The sequence below is a fragment of the Centroberyx affinis genome, unplaced genomic scaffold, assembly GCF_046629955.1.
Source record: "Centroberyx affinis isolate AG114_WGS23_722 - 3 ecotype Tasmania unplaced genomic scaffold, CSIRO-AGI_Caff_v1 ptg000227l_1, whole genome shotgun sequence".
NCBI classification, from domain to species: domain Eukaryota; kingdom Metazoa; phylum Chordata; class Actinopteri; order Beryciformes; family Berycidae; genus Centroberyx; species Centroberyx affinis.
Window position 1 is genome coordinate 215,483 of NW_027278914.1, and position 25,512 is coordinate 240,994.

The 25,512-nt window shown below is 43.4% G+C and overlaps 1 protein-coding gene across 1 annotated transcript; it reads right to left on the reverse strand.

Moving 5' to 3' along the window:
- On the reverse strand, nt 1–24,972 carry LOC139663512 (protein tyrosine phosphatase type IVA 2). The gene is made up of 7 exons (XM_071542206.1): nt 24,847–24,972; nt 8,720–9,018; nt 8,302–8,410; nt 8,121–8,213; nt 4,603–4,733; nt 1,848–1,922; nt 1–1,328 (listed from the first exon to the last, which is right to left on the reverse strand). The coding sequence occupies exons 2-7, from the start codon at nt 8,722–8,724 to the stop codon at nt 1,217–1,219; spliced, it is 525 nt and encodes a 174-aa protein (XP_071398307.1). The 5' UTR covers nt 8,725–9,018; nt 24,847–24,972; the 3' UTR covers nt 1–1,216.
- Nucleotides 24,973–25,512: the final 540 nt, after the last annotated feature.

The following is a 25,512-nucleotide window of genomic DNA, read 5'->3' on the forward strand; positions in this document are numbered from 1 at the left end:
TGCTTTTTATTTCAATTTATTTATCTTTAAAGAACCAATATGAATTGGGGATGTTTTCAAAATGGGTACAATGATAAAAAAACTGACCATTTTCTTTCTTTTCCACCTCTTTTCCTTCAGAGTTAGAGTAAGGTTAACAGTTGGATCTTAGGCTCTGTGTATGCGTGTTTTAATATGCATGATATTTAGGGAAGTCCTATTGTAAACCCATTAAGAGGAAAGAGCAGCCTTGGTGAATGGGAGAGGGAGGGGAAGTACAAGTACCTGTTGTAAGGATTGCCAAGTGTCTTCCTGTATTCAACTGCCTGGGTGAGTGTAAGAAAGAGAACGTGTTTGTGTGCGCATGTAGGACGGTCAGCAGGGTTTGGTGGGCTTTTCTGAGGTGGACTGATTATTGCACTCCCGCAAGATTTCCAAAAAAAAAAAGAAAAAAAAAAAGTGAAAAACAACATGGCTCTAGAAAAAAAAAATATTGGATAACAAAGTGTCCTTACCCCTGCCAAACTCTTAACTGCCACACTTATCATATCTAGTGAATAAATATTGCGGACATATTCAAAACTAAGTAAACCCCTAAACTGAAAGTGACTCTAAGCAAGTGAAGGGGGAAGAGAAAACATTACTGCATTTTCAGTTGAAACTTTTGGAGTTTTTGTGCAAAAAATACCCCAATACCAAAATGGACTGTCATAATAATATGTGCTGAAGGTTTAAAAATATTTTTTTAAAAAGGTAAATTATCCTGGGCCAATCATAATATCAATAATTAATGGAAATAAAAATCAATAATATCATTTAACATTAAGATTTTTTTTTCATCACCATTGTACAACTTACATATGTGTGTGTGTAAAAATAAAAATACACAAAATGAAAAAAAAAAAAAAAAAGTTATCCCATGATTACATCTGAAACAAAAAACCAGGATGGACTCAAGTCGAAAAATTCTGGCCCGTGGTTGAACACTAGTAACCGGGAGGCGGGCCTATCTGTGTGCTTTGACCTTTGACCTTCTCATTCATTGGTTCGGCTGGTGGATCCCTAGATCTGGATTCATTCATTCGATCACTTGCTTGCTCTCTGTGATCAATTAACCATGACTCAGTGTTAACAAATCATCACAATAATTACTGATAGCTTTCTCTTCATTTTTATCTCCCCTTGTTGGAATAGTTTCCCCACTAGTTGCGCATAGAAAGATGCACTGACAGACAGCCTACTGCACACAGCAGTTGTGGCCGTTGGCATCCTTGAACCGCAGACGCATTTTGGGTCTGTATTTCTCGAGGTAAAGAAGCTGTTTGGAGTTGAAGGCTCCACGTCTCTTCCTGAGAATGGACAGAAGAGGGGGGGGGGGGATAAAACAATGACTGATGGGTCCCACAAATCCACAACAGAGAGCAAAGACAGCACACTATAGCTAACGCACCAAGCCCAGTCTTGTATTGATAAACATGGACAATCTGAGTACTGGCAGGGTACAGTTTACTTGCTGGTAATACTACCAGACTGGAATTATAAATTTAGTAATTCCTGCTATTTTACAGTCAGTAGATATTGAAGACAGTCAAATATGTGACAGCCGACAACACTAAAATCATAACATAAGTAACACAAAATAGATGTTAAGATTTGGTTCATCAACAACCTCACATTACATCGTTTGGATGGTAACCTGTGAGCTATAGTGTTTTTTTCTGGCTTTCATCTTTTTCCAATTAGCCATGTTTCTTCCATCCACTGAAAAGCACACACATTGTGCTCCATGGCAACAGCACCACTTAGGATCTCGCTGTAAGATATTATTTATCAAGGCAATATACGTAAAGAACAGGGAGGGTACTTACTGCCTTATGAACTGCACCGCATCCTCATACTTCATCCCACTCTCAATGAGGGCTAAGGCCACCAAGACCGGAGCTCTGAGAGGTAAAGAAATCCAGAGGATGAATTCAGGGTCAAGGCGAGAGAAAGACAGAATGAGAGCAGGAGAGAGGGAGAAAGAATAGAAGAGTTAAATGCCAAGGTTCACATGGTTCCATAGTTATATGGGGGGTGGAGGGGAGGGGGTGGGAGGTAAACCTGGGAAATAGGCCTGGGAAATCAACAGGGGTGCACGGGTTCGCCGTTACCCTGCTGGGGTACCGTGCTCACACCCTGGGCCTCACACACACACACACAAATGCATGACTGCGATAAGTTACAGTAAGACAACTTTCTCACCAGACGAGATAGAGAGGACAAAAAAAAATTCTAGACTACATGGCAGGTCAAATGTCAATGCTGACAGAGCATTTGCTTGAGTGGGTTTTTCTCTCACACAAAATTCATGAGGGACAGAGTGAGAAAGGAGGGATAGAGAGAAGATGAGAATAAAACAGAGCGAGATAGTGTGAAAGGAGGGGTGAGAAGATTGTGAAAGAAATGACAAACAGCAACACCAAAACAACAACAAGGCAAATAGCTGCAGCCTCCCACGCTGGGAGCCTTAAGAGAATGCTGGCTGGTGTAAAACAGACCAGACCGGTGGTGCCGTGGAAAGCCCAGATGACTGCAGTAAACACAGGAGGGGGGAGAAGAAGAGATGAATGCAGAAAATGCCAGTCTGACCGATACTGGGAATTACACAGCCTCTGGAATGCCACAGCAATGCAAAACGCTGCAAGCCTCAGAGAACTGATTGCCTTATTGTGCATCTGTGGTCAGAAGAGACATTTTCACACTAGCTTGCCTGCGTCATGTGCTTCTGCTTTCTTTGTGTGTTCGCACTTGTGTTGTTTTTCAACAGAACTAATTTGTAATTCGCTGTCACATTGGTCTGCGAGTATGAGTGTGCAGAAGTACATCTACCGTGCAACCTCATGACCAAGATACAGAGCACGCAGGCACTGTTATTGCCTTTTCAAGACTGCAGAAACAATGACCACAGACTGTTGTGTCACTCATGATAGATGACTAAACCAGTTGATTGTCTATTTACAGAGCCATGCACACCGACATAGAGGGAGACGAGAGGACAACCATTCAAGACACTGAATGAATCACCAGTCTGTAATAAAGACGACACACTGAGGAGAACAGGGACAGAGGGAGGTACAGTGCGGCTCGTCCCTGTAACACTCAGCCAAGACAGCTTGAGCTGGGCGATCAATACTGAAGGAGCCAGGGAAGCAAGAGAGGTAAAGAGAGAGATTGAGGTAGAGAGAGAGGTAGAGGAAGAGGTAGAGAGAGGGAGAGAGAGAGTAGGGAGGGATTAAAAGAGACTTATAGACACCCGGAACGTTTAAAGGATCAATGTCTTATGTGGCCCCAACAGGAAAAGGCTGAGGAGTGTGTCAAGCCTGCTGGCTATTAAGGCCGGCCCATGTCTCTCTGGAGTCACTATGAGGGTGGGGGGAATGAAATGGGCCCTGGTCCAGAGCACACCCCAAGGGCCACCAAAACAACAACACCACACAAACTAGTTAACACTAATAGGAAGGGGAACAGAGGATGAGAGATGAGGCTAAATGGGCTGTAGTCCACAAGGGAGCAGCCAGGACCATACAGGACCTTCTAGCTAATGCTAGTTTGTGAAAGATCCAGTGCAATGAAAATTGCATTTCTGAATTTCACGGTATAATTTAACAAAACCCAAATTATAACTGTCAGCACTGTGGAAATTTGAGTAACATGCTTTACGAAACTCTCCCTCTGGTTGCCAACAGAATTAAACAGATTTAGAATTCCACTGTACTAGTGTAAATGATGCCATCTACAACCAGGTTTTAATGAATGTTCTGATTAATCCACAGTATGCATAGTTAATGAGGTGCCCCATAGTCAGTCGGACAATAGCCAGCCAGCTACCTGCCAAACTAGCCAAAATCTCTGTGCCTCCATTGTCGCATGGCATGGCACGCAGTGGATGGTAAAGTTATAGGGACAATTAAGCTTGCACCCAATCCTACAAGCTGTCTACCATCAAAAATGGAATAAAATCATGCTCATTCTGTTAGAAATCAATGTCAAACTTAGTTGAAATCATTGCACTGGACCTTGAAGTGTCGCAGCCTTCCAGGTAGTGTTTCCCACACTTAGTATGACAAAATTAAATATGGCCACCATGTGAATAAAGTGATTTTAGGCTAGCTCCTGAACAGAGATGAGATACTGAGCTCGCCAAATTAAATCTCAACAAATATTCAGCCAAAATAGCCGACTTGGATATGTACACCCAGAACTAAAAACTGATTAATACAACTGTTACAGGCAGCGATGGGCAGTTAAGTCCATCATTATTTGAATAGAAAAATTAATATGCATTAGAGTGCATTTCACAGACTGCCAAACCCCAGCAAGTAAAGTGCCAACCTGTGGGAAACTTAATTGAAATAATATTGAGGCACTAAATACTAGAAGGCTATAGGTATGTCTGAAGATATGGGAGCTAAGGAGAGGTAAGTGATTATATACAGAAGCTTAAGTTAATTGTCTTATTAGCTTCCAGTGTTATCCAGCTAACAAGCTTAGTGACAGGAGTAATGGATAAAACCAACAGAGAAGGCAACACTTAACCAGCTAGCAAAACAGTTTAGACAGAGCTAGCAGCTAGCCACTCACCGGCCAAGCCCCGCCACACAGTGCACAGCGATGCAGCAGCCGGGTTCCTCGCGGAACTTGGTCTTCAGCAGGTTGAGCCAGTCGTCCACGATCTGGGTTGGAGGCGGGGCGCCATCGTCAAAGGGCCAGTCCTACAGGGGAGAAGAGACAAAAACCATGTGACGGAGGCACAATAGAAATCTAACATGGGCTGGAGCTTGGCGCACTTGTGTGTGTATGTGTGTGTGTGTGTGTGTTGGCAGGCAGCCTGATTCTGTATCTGTCTGAGCCTCTCATCCCCTACTGACCCAATGTCTCTGCTACAGCTCAGCCCAGATTCCATCTGCATTCTCTGTCTCTCTCTGCCTTTTCACGCCAATAATGCAAGTTGATTTTTTCTCGTTTATTATCATGGGATTTAAGAGCACTTGATTTCCATAATAAACAAAGCCAAAAAGCAGTTAGGGGTTCAGATTAGTGCACTAACACATTTTAACAAGGAGGGACACCGGCTGACATAGGGATTTGAGTCAAAAGGCGGCCTCGCTAAATTATGCGTTTTTGCAAGCGGTGTGTGCTGCCCCAAAGGCAAGAACAGATACGCGACACAATCCGAACTACAAAAGTTAGACGAAGCAAGTGAGTGCGAGTGAGAAAAGATTCAGGAGGGGAGGGTGAGGGAGGTAGGAAGATGGAGAGATCTAGAAAGTTAGGACGGTGAGTAGTGCAGGGTGGAGGCCCATGAGGTTCTATTTATCTGGGCCAGGGATCCTCCAGCACAGCAGGATTTGGACACTTGAGGACAGAGCAAGCACGCACACACACACACACACCCTGAAGACAAGTAGACATGAACTAACACACAACCACAAAGCTACACAGTCCATAGTCATAACCGGTTTTAGTTTTGCATCAGTTACATTGTATTTTTTTAATATAGAATTTGACTACAGTTTACTTACAGTTAGTGTTTGCTAGCTTTAGTTTGAGCTTCCATCTTTAAAGTGTTTTATTTAGTTTCAGTCAGATGCTGCCAAATGTTTGGCTGTGGTTAGTAACGCTGTTTACTCTTCCAGCTACTTTGGCAGGTAAGCAACCATCACTTAGAGGTTCTATTCTAAGAATTAGCTTGGCAAGTAAAAGACTTTGGCTGGGAGTGTTAGAATCCACAAGGCACTCCAGTTAATAGATGAAAAGTTAAGTGATCTGTCCTGTAAGTCATTTTCATGTTGTCATGCTGATTTAAGAATTTTCACAAGACCCCACCCCCCATAAAAAAAAGATTTTACCGCCTGTCCTGCTCCACTTACAAACCTTAAAACCCTAATCCTTAAATTACATCATGAATCCCTGTAACCAAAATAATGTCAGCTGCCAAACAATTTCACTTTAAAACGTCATTTCATCATAACACACAACTTTTTTTTTATTAATATAATAAAACAATTCACAATATTTATAGCAATTTACTGGGACTTTAGTGACGAGCATGTCATTGTATGTTTGGCTACTGTTACCTACCCCAAAGTAAGACGACCTTGTTTTATGCGCACATTCTTTGTAGCACTCCTTGCCCACTATTTGCATCTTACACAATTCCATGCCATTTTTATCCTCCACGGACTCAGAAAAGGTCATCCGTGCTTTTATTTTATCTCGCACATACTACTGCAACTCCCTCTATCCCTGCCTCAGTCAAAAGTCGCTCTCACGTATCCAGCTTGTTCAGAATACAGCTTCTAGGATTTTAACCAGGGCCAAATGGAAAGACCATGTTTCCCCAATTTTAGCTTCCCTACACTGGTTATCAATTAGTTTTAGAATTGATTATAAGATCTTACTCATCATGTTTAAAGCACAGCAAGGCCTGGCCCCCTAGCTATATTACACACCTTTTAGTTCCCCATGATCCAGACCGCAGCCTGAAATCCTCAGGCAGGGCTCCTTTGACTGTTCCACAGTCTAGACTCAAGACCAAGGGTGACTGTGCTTTTACTACTTTGGCATACTAGATCAGTATCATCTTTTAAATCACTTCTTAAAGCACCACTTTTATACACTTGCTTTCATGTAATGTTATCTATGACTTCAATACTGTGTTTTGTTTGTTTTTAACCTCTTTTTAAAAATCGTCTTCCGACTTTTCTCTCCTTTTATGCTTCTACTGTCTCTTCCTTGTTTTTATGCTCTTTGTAAAGCACTTCGTAAATTTTGCCTTTAGATAAGTGCTATATAAATAAAGTTTATTATTATAAAGTCTGTTATTGTCTCCGTTTCATTCTTTTCTACTGATGTTACTCTCCTATATTCATCTGTCTCACTCCTCTCTGCTGTTTTGTTGATCTGTCTCACTACTACGGTTTCTGCTGCTCTCAACCTGTGATAAAAAGAGACTAAATCAATATATAAGCTACACATTTTGGTTAAACTCATCTTTGGAGGTACATAAACTCATCAGATGATAAAGAGGAAAAACCCGTTAGGAAACAATGGCTCTGTCTAGGGCTGGGTATCGTTACGATTTTACCTTTTCCAGTGCCATTTTCTCTTCTTCTTATCGATACGATTCTTCATCGCTTCCCTTATTGATTCCTACTGTATAAATTGTCAGGGGTAAAAGACTACATACAGCTTTAGTGGAGTTAACTTTGTTTCATTACTCAAAAGTCATTGCTGTGTAGAGTTACTTTTGTCTCAGAATTACTTTTCCAAACAGCTGAGGCACATTTGGCATAATGCCTTACTTGACAGAACACAATGGAAGAAGTGAAAGTAACTGGACGTCAATATTACTGAACAAAAACAAAATTACTTGCAAATAACCTGCTGCACCAACTGAAGAGGAGAATATTGGTATCAGTTTTGTAACTGATATTTTAGTTCACTGCCTAAAAGACATTGCGTATGCACAACATCATGAGAATGTTGCATTTTGGCGTCTTGGGTACCATGTAAAATTGACTTTCCCATTTGTATTTACCACTTTATTGGGTAATTCAAGTGCAGAAAATCCAGGAGATAATGAGGTAAATATTGGACTTCTGGAGTGCAATTGTTCGGCATCAAAACACTTGGATTATGCTGCACAAGCTGTTTGGAGTAATTTTAGGGTATTTTTTTGTATTCCAGAAGCATCCAGCTGTTCAACATTCTTAATGATCAATAAGAAGTATTGTTAGTGCAGTGGCTTATCAATTCCGGTGAATTAGGGAATGTACCTTAAAAGGATGCTTCCTATGTGTCCTACCCAAAAGAGACCGTACTACAACTTGAGGAAGTTTACTTGGGTTTGAGACAGGGCCAATGATTATAAGCCATCTGGTGTTAGGCTATGTAGCTAGACCTAGCTAGCTAGATCAGAAAGCTAAAGATTTAATCATGAGACAGTCTTACATAGCACACGACAGACCCATGTCTGATGACAACAGGCTCCTGTTAAACTTGGGAATTTGTTGTAAAGCATAAGCAAAGTGAAAGAATCCTACATATACAAAGCCTGCCTCCAAGATATTTTTGTGTGTGCATGCGTCCATTCTTACCAGGACCTGTATCCCCTCCTTCTCCACTGGAGCCTTATCATAGGTGGCATCACAAACTCTCACCAGCGTGTTCACCTCAAACTTTTTCAGCTCCTGGCAGACATCAAGAGAGAGGATTGTAGACAGAGGATTTACACACACATACACACACACACAGAAACACACACAAACAGGTGCATACCTCAGTGAACTTGTTGAGCGTGGCATTGGTGGGGTTGTGGGTGATGAGGAACCTCATGCACTCGTAGGCAATCTCGACTGCAGCGGGGCGGTTCATGTTGGCGAGACGGCTTAAAAAACAATTACAATACAATACTCTTACAAAACAAAAGCGACTTTTGGCTCAGAAGTCAGCAAAGACTGCTAGGAGGTTTCTGTATTTAAAAAAGGATAGAATAAATAAAAATGACAACACGTGGAGAAGGACAGGTCAAAGGACAACAGGTGCTCAACTACAGGATGATGTACAAAGAGAGGGGTAACAAAAAGGATGAACTAGTCCACAGTACTCCGGGATGTAAAAAATAAAATTATACAAAACCAAAAATAAAAAAAAAAAAAGATGGAGAGACTATCCAGGAGTCATCCAATCAGTTTACCCCATTCAGGAGAGCTGTTTGTGATTGGCTGTTCAAGGAGAAAGCGGAAAGCAAAGATTTCTTGTGTTGGCTGGGACAGAGCAGGGCAGTCTGGCCAAGGACTACGCGATATCCCAGGGGGCCTTTGGAAGAATCAGGGGTTCCCAGTGTGCTGGCAGTCAGGGGGGTTTGCGGGTAGCGTAGTCCCTCAGGGGGCGGCCGATTCACTTCTCCACGGAGGCGAGGTGCTGAGCCTGGCAGAATTCTCCGCTCACACTCACATACGCCATATAGGTACGGCTCAAATCAACACAGAAACCCTGCCAAGAGAGGAGAGAGGAGTAAGGTTAACTGAATTTACAAGGGAAGAGTTTCATTCTAAAATGATATCCACCATTCACAAAATGTAACACTCACTATTACAGAATCACAGAAGCAACAAAAAATGAAAACAAATTATGGTACTCTTGAAAGGACAATGGGCAACCTACGTTTGTGGTTGAAAAAATAAGACTTTTACAGACTCTACCCTCTATATTTCATAGAGATTAAATTGTGTTTTTCGTCCCCAAAATTCATATGTGTTCTGGGATATAACTCCAAGTGTACACGTTCTATCTTAACTGTAGGCTTTGGAATTGTACCTGCCTGGGATCTAGGCTAAAGGAAACCGTGATATGCCACAAAAGGACATTTATCACTACTTAAGATTTACTGCGTATGAAACGTTAAGTCCATTGTTGAAAGAAACTCACAAAAGGCACTATCGTAACTGTTTCTACCTCCATGTCCAAGTACTGAGTCTGCCCTGCACTGACTACACTTCTGGGTTACATCACCCTGTCAAAGTACCTCTTGTCACCAAAATGCAAACAAGTGAGAGAGACAACACGGAGCGCACACACATGCTTCAAAAGGGTGCCTCATAGATCCTGAAATGTCTGGTCTATAACTAGCCAGAGAGCAGTCAGTCATCCTGTGCCAAGACCTCGACAGTCTAAACCAAGCCGCCGCAAACTGGCTGGAACCGTCTCAAAGTAACGAGGGAGAGAGAAGAGGAGAGGAGAGGAGAGGAGAATAAATGTGGATGACGAGAGCCGGCTATCACTAGGCTGACGCACACAAGGTAGGAGGAGGGAGGGAGGAAAACAAGGAGGGAGGGAAGTAGAGAAAAAGGGTTTGGACTTTAGCACTGTGTCACAGGCAGTAGTCACAAGGTGAGGATTACAGGGTGGGCAAAGCTTCAAACAGCCCCAGCAATTCAGAGTCCCACGCTCCCCACTTTCACCTCCATGAGACTCTGACATAAGACTGTCTCTCTCCTTGTCTATTCATCCCTACATTTCACTCCATCACAATTTACTCAGGATTTTTAACAATCGCCCTCTGTCCCCTTACAGTTTCTTTTCAAACATTTTAAGTTACTTAGAAGTTCTAACACAGCAGCCATCTCCATTTTGCCTCATAATTCTCATAAATCATAAGTCTCGACCGCCCTCGACAGCTTGATTTCTACAGGTACAAAGGAAAGCGAGACAGAGGCATCTCACTTTTTCATAACCCAAGGCCACTCTTCAAACCAACAGCAACTCTCTCCTATTTTCCTCTTGCTCCCACCCGCTGCCCCACTGTCACTTATTCTCTTAGCAACTGCCAACCACGGAGCCAATGTCATCAAAGGGATGCATCAACCCACTCTCCTCTCTCGGTTTCTCCTCTTTGCTCGCTCCCTGTCTACCTCCTTCTCTTTCCTACCCTCTGTTTTTTATACTTGGCGCCAGCCACGAGGCCACTCATCAAAGCAGCCTTGATTCTTTAGAGGGCCGAGATCCTCTCTGACGCCTTTAATTACTGCCTCTGAGCAGCACTGAACACAATGTGGCATCGCTGCATGGAGGCAACTGAAGCTTGGACAAGACAGACAAGCAGGGAGAGGAAAAAAAGGAAACAGACTTCTGAGGTTTGTTTTCATCGGCTTCTAATCTTCCAGAAACTAAAAGGATGGAGATGGGGAGAGTGGGGGTTGTTAACAGGTGCCATTCACCTGTGGATCCTCACTGGGGAAAGAAGTGGAGACAGAGACTGGACGGATTCAGACACTTGAGAGAGACAGACGTGGAGGAAACATTAGAGAACAAAAGAACCAACAGACACGCCAAGGACACCACAATGACAGCTTGTGCTAAGAGATGAAAAGCAACTGGATTGTGGCTTGTTGCCCAGATGCAGAAACTGACTTTTAATACAGTCTAGCTTTCAATTGCAGCCAATAGTAGGTCTACATGGGGGAAAAAAACAATGAAACACAGACCAAAACACAGTCTCAAAGTAGACACTGGATTACATGAGCTGAAGCACATCTGGGCTAGGTGGGAAGCATGACTGGTGTCTAAGAAGCATTAGCATAATTTTCCATGCAGTCAGCATGGGACTAAGCTACTAAGCTATGTGTTTGAGTGGCCTTCTCTTTCCCATGCTAAATCTCTAAACTCCAACATAGTATGCCTCTCCTTGCAGGGTTCAGTGTTAGTTACTTAGTTCATAACTTGCCAAGCCGGGCAAGTAGACTGGAAATCCACTGGCCCAAACTGAACTGAACTCTGAAATTAGTGTTTGCTTTAAGAGTACTTACAGACACAAACAAAAACACAGACATTCATAACTCATGTTATTTATCAATTTGTTACTACTCTCATACTATTAAAAAAATACAAGAATTAAGGTTCTTCAAGCGTGGCAGCTTACATAATATTTTCCCCAGAATTATTTAATTTACAAGTCCCAGCTGTCTTTGAAAAACACTTCTTTAAAGATAACCCAATTACACAGAAAACTACATGTTGACACATACCCCTGACGACATGCAGTTGGTCACCAGTCTTGCTACCTAATGAAGAAGGTAGCCTAGTTGTAATTGCACTAGGAGTGTGTGTGGAGTGAGCGGTGGGCGATATGGCCTTAATTTTATATCATAATATATATGTGTATATATACATACATATACATACACACATACATACACACACACACATACTGTATATATATTTTTTTTTATAGTAGACGGTCAGGGTATATATCACAGTATACTGTTTGGTAATTGGTATATGGTAATTGTCATTTGAAAGATGTTAACAAAAAAGCTGTGGGAGCGCCTGTTTTTTGCCTGGGTTTTCAACAGTACAGTTACATTTGTTAATCTAAGGGCAGCTTTCACACAGAAGTATTTTGATGGTTCTTACTTGGAATAGTTACATAAACTTTTGATAAAGCTGAAACAATTTTTTTTTTTTTTTACAATACGCCTTACATGTTTGTCTTCAGGTGGTAAAATAGGTTGCTGGTGTTTGTATCCCTGGTAGTGACAATTGTGCTGCAACGTTTGCAGATTTCTGTTTTCATAACCAAACCATGTCCACAAGATGGAGGATGTCACTTTTTAGACAATATCTTCTTTGTTTGGTTAGAGATTAGCAGGTGCACTTGTTTTACTTTCATTTTCCTCATGGTTTGTGTCTGTGCTTAGGGCATAAACAAACACATGGGTGCTACTCGCAGTGCGCATGCAAGATGTCAGTATGCAAATTCAGTATGTGAAATATATCTGTATGAATACTACATGGACCAAAAAATGAAATACGGATCCCATGGTTGCTAAACAATAGTTTCTGTCCCACAATTCTTTGCACCAAGTCATTCCCATGGGAACAACCCCACAATCAGAAATTTTCAAAACAAAGATGGTGGACAGCAAAGTGGGAGCCAGCGTGAGTAAACTGTATTTTTAGGCATCACTTTGTGTACTGCTTTCAGGGGGTTCCCCGAGTGCCGGCTGCCGGCTATTTAGCCGTCTACTCACCTCTGTCTGGCCGGCTGCTTTTATAACTGAATGTCACTAAATGTTCACACTACCAGAATTTGGTAGTGACAACAGAATTTTTGAATGAGAGTGACTGCGCATGTCTGGTACACACCGGAGCAGACTGAAGTAAAATGACTAGACTCAGACTGTGTCTGTATGGGTAACAGGAGTCACTCCACTCCTCTGATCTCACGATGGCTGGAAATAATGCCTGTAACCATAGTAACGCTTACTTCAGACCAATATGGCGGCTACCATCACCTGTATTTTCAGTTTATTTGACACCAGTAACACCAGTAACCAGAGGCGTCAGTTTATCCATAAGATCTTAATAAACCGCCACTGACAGCAGCGTCATATTCTCTTTTTCAACTGCATGGACTTGATACTTTTAACTGCAACATTTGGGCCAAGACCGCAGAACAGGTAGGAACAACCGCAATGTTGAGGAAACAGACTGGATAGAAAATCTGAGAATGTCTCACAACACTTACCTCTGTCTCTTTAAAATTAACGATGATAATATTACGTAACACAATGAGTGTTGGGCCTTAACGTCACGTAACAAGCTGTCCAGTCCCGTTCTGGACCAAAGGACCAAACTCCATTGGGTAAATTTATGTCTCCCTAAAAACAGTAAGGATTGCCCTGGCAATCATTATTGTTGAACCCTGCCCTTCCCTCCTTCTCCACTGATCTGATGACAGGACTAATGAAAACAAAGATACCTGTGCCAACAAGTGTGTGTGGCTTACCAGTCACTCAACTATTCCTCAACTGCACATATGAGCAGATGGATTGAGGTAAGATAGTTGAGGAATATACTATAGCCTGCTGAACCCCAACCCAGGCCACAGCTCTGTGTGAGCTTGTCATCAGAGGAGGTGGTACAGTGTGGTAACATCAGGCCTGCCCAGCTGCATGCTTTCTTCCACAGTGCTGTCGGGAACTCATGCAAATCACTCTCAAATTTGCAAACTAGTTCTGCAGTTACACACTGTACAGATGGAGGAAGGGCAGAAAAAAAAATGTAGGTACACACCAAATCCGTTTGAAGAAGAAAAACCATGTCTAACCACACAGGAAACAACAAGCAGTGTATACAAAGCTTTGAAAAAAATTTAGACTGAGTTAAAGTCAGTAGCCTTTCACTGCAGTCAAATTAAATGTATGTTTGGCCATTACTGTCCTGATTTAAAACCGTCGTTTTGCGTATGCCAGCTCATGATTTCAGTCTTTGCATTCAAAGATGTTGCAATGCTGGTGAAAGTCTTGATGATCAACCATAATGTGGTATGCAGTTGCACAAGAAAAAAACAGGGTCTATTAAGTAGTGGCAGACAGAGCCAGTTCACTTTGACTACGGAAATGTTCCTGCTAATGTGCTGTTAGCCTATATAAATTTTACCTAGACCTAATCTAATAAGGATGTTGGCTAGATCTGGTGTTTTAGCCAAGGGGAAAACCAATTACTCTAGCTTGCATGTATTCCAGTGTTTCTTTCTTGTACAAATTTTGTAGAGGTGGGTGTGGGGAAATTTTGGTTCTGAGAACCAAGTTTGCTCTTGGGCCCTTTCCAATCAGTTCAAGAATGGCACTTATTATATGGACAATTGTTCTGCAATTGCAATTGTTACTTTTTGGGGGAGGGGGACTCAACTATACAGCCATGTAATGCATTTTTACTCCACTTCCATTTCTCTAGCTGTGGGGTCAATTATCCAGTTGTGGGAGAGGTACTTTAGCTAAATGAATGTAGAGGAAACACTGATGTACTTCTGAGAAACTACAGTTTGGGCTGCATACAGCCTTGTGTGCATGTGCGTGTGTGTGTGTGTATGTATGAGTGTATGTTCTAAACTGGGAGAAAGGTCAGCGAGTAAAGGCAGAGGCCTAGGCATTGGCCCAGAGAGAGCTCCCTTGGTGCCCTGCTCCTCATCACGTGTTCCCCTGGCGCAGCGCTGTGATAGTAGGGAGAGAGAGAGAGCGAGAGAGAGAGAGAGAGAGAGAGAGAGAGAGAGAGAGAGAGAGAGAGAGAGAGAGAGAGAGAGAGAGCGAGAGAGCGAGAGAGAGAGAGAGAAGGGAGGGGGTAAAGGGGGGGCGTGAGAGCTGATGGGGAGAGTGGCCCCAATCAGCTGTCCTCTCCCAGAAATCTCCCACACAGTGGCTAAAGACAGAGAGGACAGAGAGATAGATGGGAAGTGTGAGAGAGCAGAGGCATGGGTAGCTGATAAAGGACCACAGTATCTCAGAACAGAAAAGGACACACAAACCTAAACAGGTGATAAAGGCGCAAAAGAATGGTAAGAGCGTGGGTACAGTGCAAGTGTATAGTAGGAAAGTCATTTCAAAATGATTCAGCACTGTGTCGCAAAGTGGAAAGTCAGACATGTCAGGACTAATAGTAAAATGAACTAAAATACATTCAATTACAGTGTGATAGATGTCCAAGTGATGAGACTGCATTTCATTAGCATGTTTAGATGGAGTAGCAGCTTGTATGTTTTAACAGTTGCCATTAACAAAGCTCATACCATCAGCAATGGACTGGAGCGCTACCAGTGGGAGCTTTAAAATGATCACAGCTAAAGCGCATGGAGAGAGGGCGGAGAGCAAACTGCTACAGTGGGAGGGCTAATTGAAAGCCTTTCACTGTGTAAAGGATTTTACTGCCATGGGACTTCATAATTTTAGAGCTAAGGCAGTGGGCCGTAGCAACTCTTGTAGACATCCCTGACATGCGAAACCTGGCCCACCCGAGAGCCCTCAGCACCCCCCAGACACACACACAAAACACACACCCTGCCATCTTGCCCAAGATCCATCATCTCTCAATTCCCCCCTTTCCTACCCCCTGCCCCTTGACATCTCTGAACTGTTTGAAACATGGGGGGATTAGCAGGATTGTGAATAGCTAATATAACACACTGCTGTGCTCTAATCCCAGCCTCAGATCCCACTGATTTGGACTACAAATCCAGCTGAGCTGCTGGCACAAAACCAGGCACAAGCAAACAGGGCCCACTAGTTTCCATGGGTGTAGTAGTAGCTACAGCAGCTTGTTATTTTTGGGTTTTTTTGCAATGGAATGATTGTGTTATTGCAAAGTACAAAAAAGTTATTTGAAATGGATGCTGCATGCTACTGAAATGGGCTTAGCTCATGATGACATGTAGGTTAACAGTCATGATCTGGCTGGGGCAATAAAGTGGGCACAAGGGTGAGGTGGCAGATATAAAAACAAAACAAAAACAAAACAGAAAACAACACGCAAGGCAAAACATGTCTGGAAATAGAATGGAAGGGAGACACTGAGGCAAAACATCACCCTTATACACGAAATATGGAACATCTGAAGCCATCTTATTCCTCCCTTGGGTAAGATGTTAGTATTGCATGCAACCCTGTCTGGTGGTCTGAGGGTGTGCCTGGGTCTTGCTGCTGTTTTGTCTGGAGCTGGACTGGGCATGACCAGACTGTACTGCCTTGGAGCAGCTGAAGGGCTAATTTGCTGTGTGGGAGCCGAGCCAGGGAGCAGGGGGAGTGCCTGCCATCTTCGGCAGGGTGGAGGGTGGAAGATGGAGGGAGGGAGGGAGTCTTGTTCTGCTTGGAGTCCTTGGCCTGGGGGACAAGGAGAGTAGTGTGGACGGCACGAGGGAGATAAAGGGCCCTGCCAACTCACTCTCTGCCAATACCCTCACCTTACACACCCATCTGCTGGATACACCCACCGCACACACTTTCCCTTATAGCATCTTACCACACATTTGCAAACACAAAAAGGGACTTTGCCTCCATGCTACACACGATCATATACAGACACATGCACACTTGCATGAATGCACTCTGTCCAGCCAAGGTGACAGGTGAGTGTTCCCCTTCAGCTGTCTGATAGGGCTAGCATTGATCCGAGACTTGCTGAGGAGAAGCAAGGGCAAACCACTAGCAGTCTTTATCACAGCTGCAAGTATGGAGAGAATGTAAGGAGAAGACGCCCAGTAGAGAGACCATGAATCCATCGGTGGGGAAAGGCACAGGGCCAAATGTCACAAAGGCGTCTCTTCATTCCTGTGGCCTCTATAAATGTTGACTAACAGATAATTCATAGGCCCTAAATGGGCAAAGAGGATAGGGAGAGAGGTAAAGTAAAATGTGGAAGAGCGATAAGATGTGAAGAGAAAGCATCACGAGAACAGAAAGACACGGTGCCAAAAAGCAGGCAAGAGATAGGCAAAATTAAACAAACAACAGCGAGAGAACCAAAGCAACAAGTGGGGAAGACAAGCAAGACAGAGAGAGAGAGGGCAGGAGCAAAGAGCTTGGGAGTGAGTATGGCCGAGATAAAGCCGTGGATCACACCTGCCTCAGGCCCCAGCTGGTTGCTTGCTGTGATATCAGTGCTGTTGATAGGCTGGGTGGGTGGATCGCACCTCAAGTTGAGACCGCCCTCGCTCTGAGTGACTGACACACAGACACACAAACGCCTACTACTAATGTCCCACTGTGCCCCTGGTGGGTGACAAGACAGGAGAAATACCCCTACTTGATAAGGACAAAAGCCCGCTATGTGCTACCGGGTCAGAGTCCGGGACCGAAGGGACCTGTCAATGTGGGACATGGTGACAGGTCACCACAGCAATCAGCAAATAGTGCACACACACACAGGAAGTAGTGTGCACAACTGTCCCTTCACCATATCAGTCATGCTTGAACACATACAAAGGCAAACACTCACACAGGCAAGCAAGCAAACACACACAAAACTAGAACTACAAGAAGTTACACGGTTAAGCTTCTACTCCCTTTTCTGAGCCTCACCCCAATTTACCCAACATAACAAGCGAGAGACTGAAATCCCCAGGCATGTCTGGACAAGACAGAATAGAGAAGGGAAGGATCGAACGCAAACTTGAAACTTTGACTGAGAGCCCAAACTGTTGTTGTGCCTCCCATGGGCTACACACTGGCCGGGATTTGCCGACAGGAGTCGTGGGCTGAAAGTGATACTGGAAGTCAGGAGTTTTTGAGGGGCCTCGCGCTTTGTTGACTGAATTCTGATGATAGGGTGATAGTGTGAGAAGTTCTCAGAAATCTGCCAATGGGTTTCTTAGAACACAGTCACGGGACAGTGGGAGAACAGGTGCACCTTTATCAAGACTCTTCTGAGAACAGTGCCTTTAGTTCAACTGCCATGATGGTAGGGGAGGTTCCTTGAGGCGATGGTTAATCCTAGCCGTGTGTGGAACATTGCCACTACTACCAGCGCCTTGCCTAAATCTGTTACAAAGGCCAAAACGCTTGTCTGTCCAGCAACAAACAACAGCTGAACTGTATCGTGTAACACCTTGCACATGCGGAAGAAAAAAAAAATCAGCACCATATGATTTTAAAGTGAGTCACAGATGGTCACGTCTGTGTTTACCTGCATCAAGGTAGAACCATGCACAGAGAGACTGACTCAGGCTTGTGGTTGTCTCTGTCTGGAATAATAAAGCAGTGTTTTTCACAGGGCTATTACTGCAGTCCCTGAAGATATACAGGCCCTCTCTTTGGGTAGTAATACTCTGAAATTGACTCAAAGAATAGCACAGGGCCAACCTTTTCCTAGAAGGAGAAGGGAAGGTAAGGTACTGCAAGTCCAGAACGCAAAACAAGGTGATAGATCTCCACAAGAATCTTAATAGCTTGCATGGTAAGTACTGGGATAACTTGGGGGGGGCAAAAAAAACAAGAGTTCATCAGGCTATATGACAATAACTGGCACAAAAAGACCTTGCATTTGGTGGCCAAAAGTAAACCAAAATGGCAAGACATCAAGGGCATACTGTAAAAAAAAAACTTTATAAAGAGGTTGCTTTTACAATTGCTTGTAAAAACATCCCTCCTGTTATAGCCTGCATGTGGGTGGACTGTATTTGATCAAGCCTAGAAATAGATTGGGGGTAAAAAAAACAAACTCTATAAATGCAACACTCACACCCTACAACACACATGCACACAAAAATCCTCCAGGCTGCCTGCCTGCATACCATGGGTGCCTCCAGCCATAGCATACCACTTTGAAGGGTTTCCAGATTTACCACAACGTAAGCCTCACCTAGCCTTGTTCACACCACTTTAATCTGCTCAAAACAATAGTAAAAGTCTGCAAAGAGTGCATGCTACAAAGCAGTGGAACATCAAAGATAACCGTGCTAAGCATTACCGACAAATGGTTTAGCACTAGTGTTCACGCTTTGACACAAGACCAAGGCTGTACTGAAGGGTTTCATGAGCCTTAAAATAAAGCACGTAGTTGACGTTTCGGTAGACGCACACACATCCTCATTTTACCCCCAGTCAGTACAACAGGCTACCTCTCTCTGCTCCCAGAGGACAGGGGCTGATCTTCTGGTGGTGTACTTGTTGTTCTTGTTGTTCTGGCTTGTTGTCTCCGTGTGAAGGGGGCTGGAGAGGGGAGGTGAGAGAATATGTAACCCGGCCTGTTTCCCTGAACAGACGCAGACCCCCTACGCATACACTCACACACAGCAAAGCCCACTTATCACACTGCTTTGCAGCCTCTGAGTGAGCACAGATAAACAGCGTGACGATCAAAGGCCTCCGATAGCGCTTAGAGGGAGGGCGCAGGGGGACAAGGGCCGATCGTTCTCTGGAAAGGACTGAAAGAGACCAGGCCTCGGAACCTTAGAAAAGGGAGTGAAAAGAGGAAGAGGAAAAACATATCAGGACAAAGGCCAGGCCGTGTTGTCCTCTCTGTAGCCTAGCTGCTTGTTTCCTCCAACTTGACACAAAATCAACACCAGCATCTGATCAATTAGATTCAAATTGTAAGAAACCAAGTCGGATATATCACATTTGACTATTATTTGAAAGGCTTATGAGTCGGAACACAATATTGTCTCACTGCTGATCAAGTAGCCTTAGGTAAGATCAACACAAACAAGTGTTCCTGCCAACAACATGCTGTAACACTTCATCTGGTGTGGGGACCACACTGATCCCAATTACACATAAAGAATCTCATTTACCTAGATTCAAAATAAAAAATTCAAGCCTCACATTTGCAAGTCAAATCCGGTGTTATTCCAACTCTGATAAGAGAGAAGGCACACACGGGTGGAGGCAAAATGTTCTGTGCAAGGTGAAAGAATACCCAGCTATGCATTAGACACCAAGCAGTTGGAACATTCACCCGTTTCTGAGCCTGAGCCACTTGAACATTCTCTCAATGTTTCAATGGATCACTGAACGTTGATACGCATCCATCCAGAACCACGGGATGTGATGTGGCAACATCGTGGACTCAACTTTCACAACAAATGCACACCACAGATGTGATTCATTTATCAATTTACACTTTAGGGCTACATTTTTTTAAAGACCCTGCTTATTCAGTGTCTCCTATAATAGCTACATTTATCACTTCCTCCCTTTTCATCTGCCAGACAACATGCCAGTGAGACCTTTTGTTCTGGAAAATGGGTCTAGGGACTGTCTCCAGTCGCCTCTGAGCTCTTTAATGAGTCATAATCTCACGTCACAAATCTAAATCGGCTCCTGTCCAGAAGGTCATCTCCCTGCTTGGCCAGACAGATACACAGAGGGAGTGAGGCCTGGACCCCGCTATACCTGTTTGCCTACATGTCGACTAAACACTGGCAGACAGCAGTGGAAAAGGAGATGTTGCAAAAAATTAGCATGTTGGGCAAAGGCTTACACAGCCACAATGCTGATTAGTCTCATTAAAACACAAGGCATTCTTTCTACATTCACATTCAGAATTAGGCTACTTCTATTCTGTCAAATTATCGACAACCATTTCCTGTTGTGTTTAAGTGGTTCGTAGGGACAAAGGTTCCTGCGTGTAGGTGTGCAGCACTGGCATAGTGTAAGGTCTGCACCATTTATGCATGCAGGTCTCATACACTGGATATAGATAATATTCTGGTGGATTAGGCAAATGATTCAGATGTCAGAAATATGAATGGGAAGTAAATTAAGAACAAATTCTTATTTGTGATGACAGCCTGGCAAAAAGTTTTAAAAGATGACAGATGGTGATTTCAATAAGAGGCAAAAATTCTCAAAACTAAGCCATAGTCATAATACAGGAGGCAGATAGCTAGCAGCAGAAAGGCCCATGCGAGAGGGGAATGCCTGCTCACATTCATGCAGAGAGCTGTGGATTCCCACTGTGGCATCAATCCTTCTGACATTTAGAAACCAACTTGGCCTTCTAACAACAGCATCAGGGGATGCCTGTTGCCATACCAACAATCATCTCAGGGGTAGCAACAAGTGCTCCTGCAGGGCCTTTTGGTGTCCCTCGTGAGGAGATCAGAGGAGAGCAGTGGTGCTCCTCTCTAAACATTAGCAGAGACAAGCTGAAGGAGCAGCAGGAGGTGCAGTGTTAAAGAGGGTCATGGTTCAAAGTAGATGGCTGCCCATACGCACTGCTCTAGGAACTGTTTAACTTCTGAATTCCAACTTGTTCGCCAGATACGTAAAATTAGACCTTAGATCAGCTCCTGGGGGCAAATCCATCCTTCTAAGCCAATGGCCACAATGAACACAGTAGCCAGAGGCCATGCTGTGAGGAGGAGCCACACATTTCATGGTTTTAATAAGCTGCTGAAGGAAATAAAGAAAAAGCCACACATCCTCCAGTGAGAAACAAAACAGTGGCTAGGCAGTAGGAAAACACAGCAAGCTTGTTTGTGTGCCTCAACCCAGCATTTTCTAGACCACGGAGGCACCTCAAAACTAGAACACTTTCTGGATCAGTAAAGATGAGCAACAATATAAAAAAAAAACAACAGCTCTAATAACAACAACAATAACAGCATTTACCATAGCATGTTTTGACACATGACCATGTTTATCACCTGTTAGCTATGGCTCCGGTAGCTGTAGCTAGTCAAGGTAGCTGTAAACACTAATGACAATAGGAGATCCTATTCCTACCTGTTGCTATAGTTTCAGTGGGCAGCCTTGCAGCATCATCCAGAAGAGGTGTCAATCTGTCAGAGACACTGCCAGCACTACCTAGCCCGTCCGTGCCTTTGCTTTATTGCAGTGCTGTGGCAACAACAGTAAACAAACACGGTGCCAACCTGGGCATGATTCATTAACCAACACACAGTAAAAGGAATAGGCCTACAGAAGGTGCCCATGGCTACTGATGCAGAATTAGATATGGCTATTCACTTAATGGCTCCAAATGAGGAAAAAGAGGCGGGGGCATCTAATCCTAGCTTTGCAGTTTGGGACAATCTCAACCCAACAAAATTGCATAGGGGCCAGGGGGCTTAGCAAGCAAGCACACACTAAAACCAAAGCTTGTGTTCCATTCTCATTGCAGCCAGACACCCAGGGGCATAACCAAATTTTAAAATGGGCAAATCTGTTAAGCCAGTCACTGTGGAACAGAACCTCTTCAACCCCACCTTTCAACACTCGGGCACCCCGTGGCTGGATGGGCTGGATGCCAGTAGGGTACAACATAGGGCTTCTCCTCCCCACTAACCCTCCCTGGCCTCATGTTACTGTACAGTGAGCTCGCCTTTCACAGTTACGGTAACCAAGGCTGAGGACTTCCCTTCTTGTCACACTCGCCTTTCTTTATGCCGCTCATAGAGAGGAACTACCCTCTCCTTGGTGTGAAATGTCACACACACATCCAGCTAGATTTAGGCTTACAACTGCACATTGCAATTTTGAACATCACCCAGCCGTGAGCACAACATAGCAATGGCAATTTAGATGTAGCTAATGATATTAGCCAGATCAGATCAGCCAGATCTTTATGACTCATACACTGCACACCAATAGAAACCCCAAGTAGTACACACTGCCAATAGAAACCCAAAGAGGTACAATAAGGATGCTCCAGGTGTGGATCCAATTTCAGTTTTACAATCCTTTTTCAAACACAAACGCTTCCAGCTGCAATAAATGTATGCTTATGTAATGCTGTTACTACAGACAGAAATGAAGAATGACCCACAACATAACTGTTTCGTTCCATTTCTGACTTGATTTCAACACAACTGACAACATAGATTTGACAAAGATGCAGCACAATGCAGGCTAGGAAGAGCCGTGTTACTTTGTAGATTACACAGATAAAGAGAAATACAATGTAATCTACATAGTGATTGAACACACAGGCAATGTGAGTGTGACATACAGTGTAGCATGTCATGAATGAAGGCCTCCTACTGCATGTGCCTGCCCTTAGCTGCAGGCTGTGCTCAATCAGGACTGAGTGGAGCTAGGCTATTTCTAGAGTGGGCCCTGGCATCATGTGTCAATTAGCTTTAATATAAAGCAGGTCACCAGTATAAGTGACCTACTTCCATAATAAATGTGAATGAAGCACCAACACCCACAGTAGCCTACTATGAGAGTTGTGAAAACTTAAGAGATTATCCAAGTGTTTTGTTAAGTGCATGCCGTTGATGCACGTTATTACCCCGAGTGGTACAATATAAATGCAATTTTATTTTCTCATAACTTATTAAAATATTGAAAGGTTGAGAAAGCACGCCCATCAAAGATTCATTTTATAACTAATAGCTCTGTTCTGTTACTTCCATCATACATGCCAAGCCCTCAGATACTTTCAATAAGTGATTTCAAGGATGAAATCTTCAATATAAACTTTATTTTTTCAATGTATTCAATGGAAGACTTGGTCTCTTAACATTATTTTGCCCATATTGTGTCCAATAATTTTGTGTCCATTAGCCTAATTGGTTAGTTAGTTAGCTCATTAACTACTTCTAAGATAAGGAGTAAAACACATCCATACTCTCCACCTGTGAGACAAATTAGGTCACCTTGCAGTGACTCATAAGCAGGAATGCTTACCTGCTACACCAGTTACTCATTGACTCATCCGCCCATGCCAGTAGGAGCGTTCAAAGCTATTCATTCACATTAGTTACCCACTAGAAATTATTACCAGAGGAGAAGAGAGGTTGAAACCATTGGAAGGTCATAAAATGAAAACTGAGAGGCATGGGAACGTGCTGCTGCCTCAGTGTCACAGCTGCTCTAGTCAACTTCCTCCCCAAGTGCATTTCCTCAATTTCACTTCAGCCCATATGGCTAAATGGCTGGGTGCTTTCTGTTTTTGGAAACCAGAGAGAGCTAAATTATAGAGCCACCTAACCCCAGCGTTAGCCATTTTTCTACTTGTAAGGCTGACTAATTTACTCAATCAAAATAGGCTAAGCTAACGTTAACGACAAAGACAGTAGTTTAATAATACCAAGCGCACCCTATACAATATAATTCTGTTGTTAAACTTATCTGAAATATCAGGCTGCCAGCCACCTCGTCATCTTGTCTAAATGTTAGCCAAACATAAGGCTTGAAAAGAAAAGGGTCAACCATGCGCTGGGTCAAGATTTTTCACAAAGGGCGGAAGGCATATAGCTCAATCGCCAGCTAACGCTAGCTAACCTGTGTACGTATGGTAACGTTAATAATATTGCCCAACACCAGTGTAACTTGATATTTTTTATAATTACGACCATAGTGTGAATTTCAGACATTGAACACTTCCACTGTCTCGGCGTGTGTGAACTGAGTTCTTTACGTTAGCTAAAACAGTTAGCGGGTAAAATCGTTAAGGTTAAGCTAGGTGTTGACCAAGAGAATTGCTGGCTTTACTGTTGCCACTACACTAGCTCATGCTAGCTCTTCTTAAACAAATTAATGGGCAACGTACAGCTACGATCAAAACAACATATATCACGCAACATATTACCAATTAGTGTTAAGAGTCTGCGAGAGCATTATATTCTTGCAAGTGGTCGTAGTCACAGTGTTTTTTTTTGTTCTAGGAAATAGCCTGAGCCCTAACAGCTAGCAGCTAATGTAGCTAAGTTAGCAGGCTAGCTCATCTCCGTCACTTGCCATCACCCAGAAACATTTAATCACTCGTCTAGAGTTTCGTTAACATTGGCTAACTTGCGACGTTACCTAACACCAATTGGCGATTATTTCTGTCAGCTTCAGTGTTATTTTATAAGACAGCGTACACGACTGCTTGTTCCAACCGTTCTGCTTTATTGAGCTAGCTTAATGTTAACGTGGCTACACTAGCTCGCTTCCTTAGACAGCCTCTTATGTGCTTTGCCTTGTGTTGTGCTTGATTAGCTTACAGTATGTTCGCCCAACTTTTAAATAAGCTATTGCGTATCTGCGGTGTTGCTATCGTATTAAGCCAGTGAATAGTGCCTAGAGGTCCCTTTCTGTTAGTTAGCTTGTTACTTACAAAGTGCAGGCTGAACATTGAAATCCCGTGACTACGCCGGAGAAAGTGGAGGGAGAGCAGAAACCGCTGTCAGGTCGCCTTTTTGTTCCTCTTCAATGTGGCAGCTTGAGTTCTCGTCGGTGGTCGAGAACTGTTGTTGGGGAGGAGCTCCTCAGTCTGCTGCTGCCTTCATGTGCTGTCAGAAATACTGGAATTATCAGATGGCAGCACGTTAACGACCAAATAAAGTGGTAAATACGACTGGGAAACCCGGGATTTTCTATTATTCTTTGACATGACATGTCATATGATGTTTAGATGGAGACAATCCGTATCAACCTATGGTAAAAGTGTTGTAGATAACAACTTTTGATTAATAAATACATTAAAGATCAATTACATGGTTGATACGCTTCATTTCGTGGCTGCAACATAAATTAGCTCAATGCCGCTTGATTTCTAAATCATAACAGCCACCCAGACTATTTATGTGTTATTATTTACGACCAAAGCACTTGAATCTCGGTCCAGTCATGCTTACCACTAAGAAAGTAGGAGCTTACCGGGAGCACCCGAAGGCAGCATGGGGTGTCTAGCGTCAGTACGACGTAAGAAGAGTCCGGCTGGATGATGACAGCTCACCATGGTGACGACAGTTCTAGAAAATAACTCCTGAATAGTAATCCC

Bases quoted from the DNA above. Each gene is read 5' to 3' on its own strand.
- LOC139663512 (XM_071542206.1), bottom strand. The intron at 8,214-8,301 runs GTATGCACCTGT...GATGTCTGCCAG, and splicing joins CGCTCAACAAGTTCACTGAG to GAGCTGAAAAAGTTTGAGGT. The intron at 1,329-1,847 runs GTAAGTACCCTC...GTCCATTCTCAG, and splicing joins GCGGTGCAGTTCATAAGGCA to GAAGAGACGTGGAGCCTTCA.